Source organism: Vulpes lagopus, chromosome 19 (genome assembly GCF_018345385.1).
Source record: "Vulpes lagopus strain Blue_001 chromosome 19, ASM1834538v1, whole genome shotgun sequence".
NCBI lineage: Eukaryota > Metazoa > Chordata > Mammalia > Carnivora > Canidae > Vulpes > Vulpes lagopus.
The window spans coordinates 30538958-30540658 of record NC_054842.1 but is presented as its reverse complement, the minus strand read 5'-3'; the positions used below and the strand labels follow the sequence as shown (position 1 = coordinate 30540658).

The 1701-nt window shown below is 40.8% G+C and overlaps 1 protein-coding gene across 1 annotated transcript; it reads left to right on the top strand.

The window, feature by feature from the left end:
* Positions 1 to 1159: 1159 nt before the first annotated feature.
* LOC121478628 (melanoma-derived growth regulatory protein-like) lies at positions 1160 to 1417 on the top strand. The gene has a single exon (XM_041733749.1). It carries the CDS (start codon positions 1160 to 1162, stop codon positions 1415 to 1417), a length of 258 nt encoding a protein of 85 aa, XP_041589683.1.
* Positions 1418 to 1701: the final 284 nt, after the last annotated feature.

Sequence of the window (1701 nt, the reverse complement as noted above, 5' to 3'; positions counted from 1 at the left end):
TAACTGAGATTGGAAACAGGCTTGATGCAATGAACACAAGACTGGAAGAAGGAGAGGAATGAATTAGTGACCTAGAAGATAAAATAATGGAAAACAATGAAGTTAAACAAAAGAGAGAAACAAGTATGATGGAACATAAGAATAGGCTTAGGGAACTCAATGACTCCATCAAACATAGTAACATTTGTGATATAGGAGTCCCAGAAGAATAACAGAGAGAAAAGAGGGCAGAAAGTTAATTTTAGGAAATAATAGCTAAAAATTTCCCTAATGTGGGGAAGGAAACAGACATGCAGATCCAGGAGGCACAGAGAATTCCCATCAAAATCAACAAAAGCAGGCCAACACGAAGACATACTATAATTAAATTTGCAAAATGTAGTGATAAAGAAAAAAAAAGACTTAAAAGCAGCAAGATAAAAGAAGTCCTTAAATTACAAGGGAAGACCCATAAGGCTAGCTGCACATTGCTCAACAGAAACTTGGCAAGACAGAAGGAAGTGGGCATGATACATTCAAAGTGCTGAAAGGGATAAATTTGCAGCCAAGAATATCACAAGGCTGTCATTCAGAATAGGAGAGATAAAGAGTTCCCCAGACAAAAAAACCCAAAACAAACAAACAAACAAAACTAAAGGAGTTCATGACAACTAATCCAGTCCTAAAAGAAATATTAAGGAGGACTCTGAGTGGAAAGACCAAAAGTGACAAAGACAAGAAAGGATCAGAGAAAATCTCCAGAAACAACAACAAAACAAGTAATGAAATGTCACTAAATGCATTTCTATCAATAATTACCCTGAATTAGGGATCCCTGGGTGGCGCAGCGGTTTGGCGCCTGCCTTTGGCCCAGGGCGCGATCCTGGAGACCCGGGATCGAATCCCACATCAGGCTCCCAGTGCATGGAGCCTGCTTCTCCCTCTGCCTGTGTCTCTGCCTCTCTCTCTCTCTCTCTCTCTGTGTGTGTGTGTGACTAATAAATAAATAAATAAAAAAAAAAAAAAAATAATTACCCTGAATTAAAATGGACTAAATACTCCAATCAAAAGACACGGGGAGTCAGAATGGATGAAAAAACAAGACCCATCTATATGTTCCCTATAAGGGACCCATTTCATACCTAAAAACATCTGCAGTTTGAAAGTGAGGGGATACTCCATGGCTGTGGCCCTTCCGGACTACGTAGCCCCCGACTACCATTTCCTGACCATACACAGGGGCCAAGTTGTGTATGTCTTCTCCAAGCTGAAGGGCCGAGGGTGGCTCTTCTGGGGAGGCAGCGTTCAGGGAGATTACTATGGAGATCTAGCTGCTCGCCTGGGCTATTTCCCCAGTAGTGTTGTACGTGAGGACCAGACCCTGAAACCTGGCAAAATCGATGTGAAGACGGATAAATGGGATTTCTACTGCCAGTGAGCTCAGCCTACCACTGTCCCTGCTGTGTGTGTGTGTGTGTGTGTGGTGGGTTTTTTTTTCCTTCTGGCTTTATGCAAATATATCAGCCAAGTGCAAAAAAAAAAAAAAAAAAAAAAGTGAGGGGATAAACATTTATCATGCAAATGGACATCAAAAGAAAGCCAGAGTTGCAATCAATACTTGTATCAGACAAACTAGACTTTATACCAAAGACTGTAACAGAAGATGAAGAAGGTACTATATCATAATAAAGGGGATGATCCAACATGATGATCTAACAATTG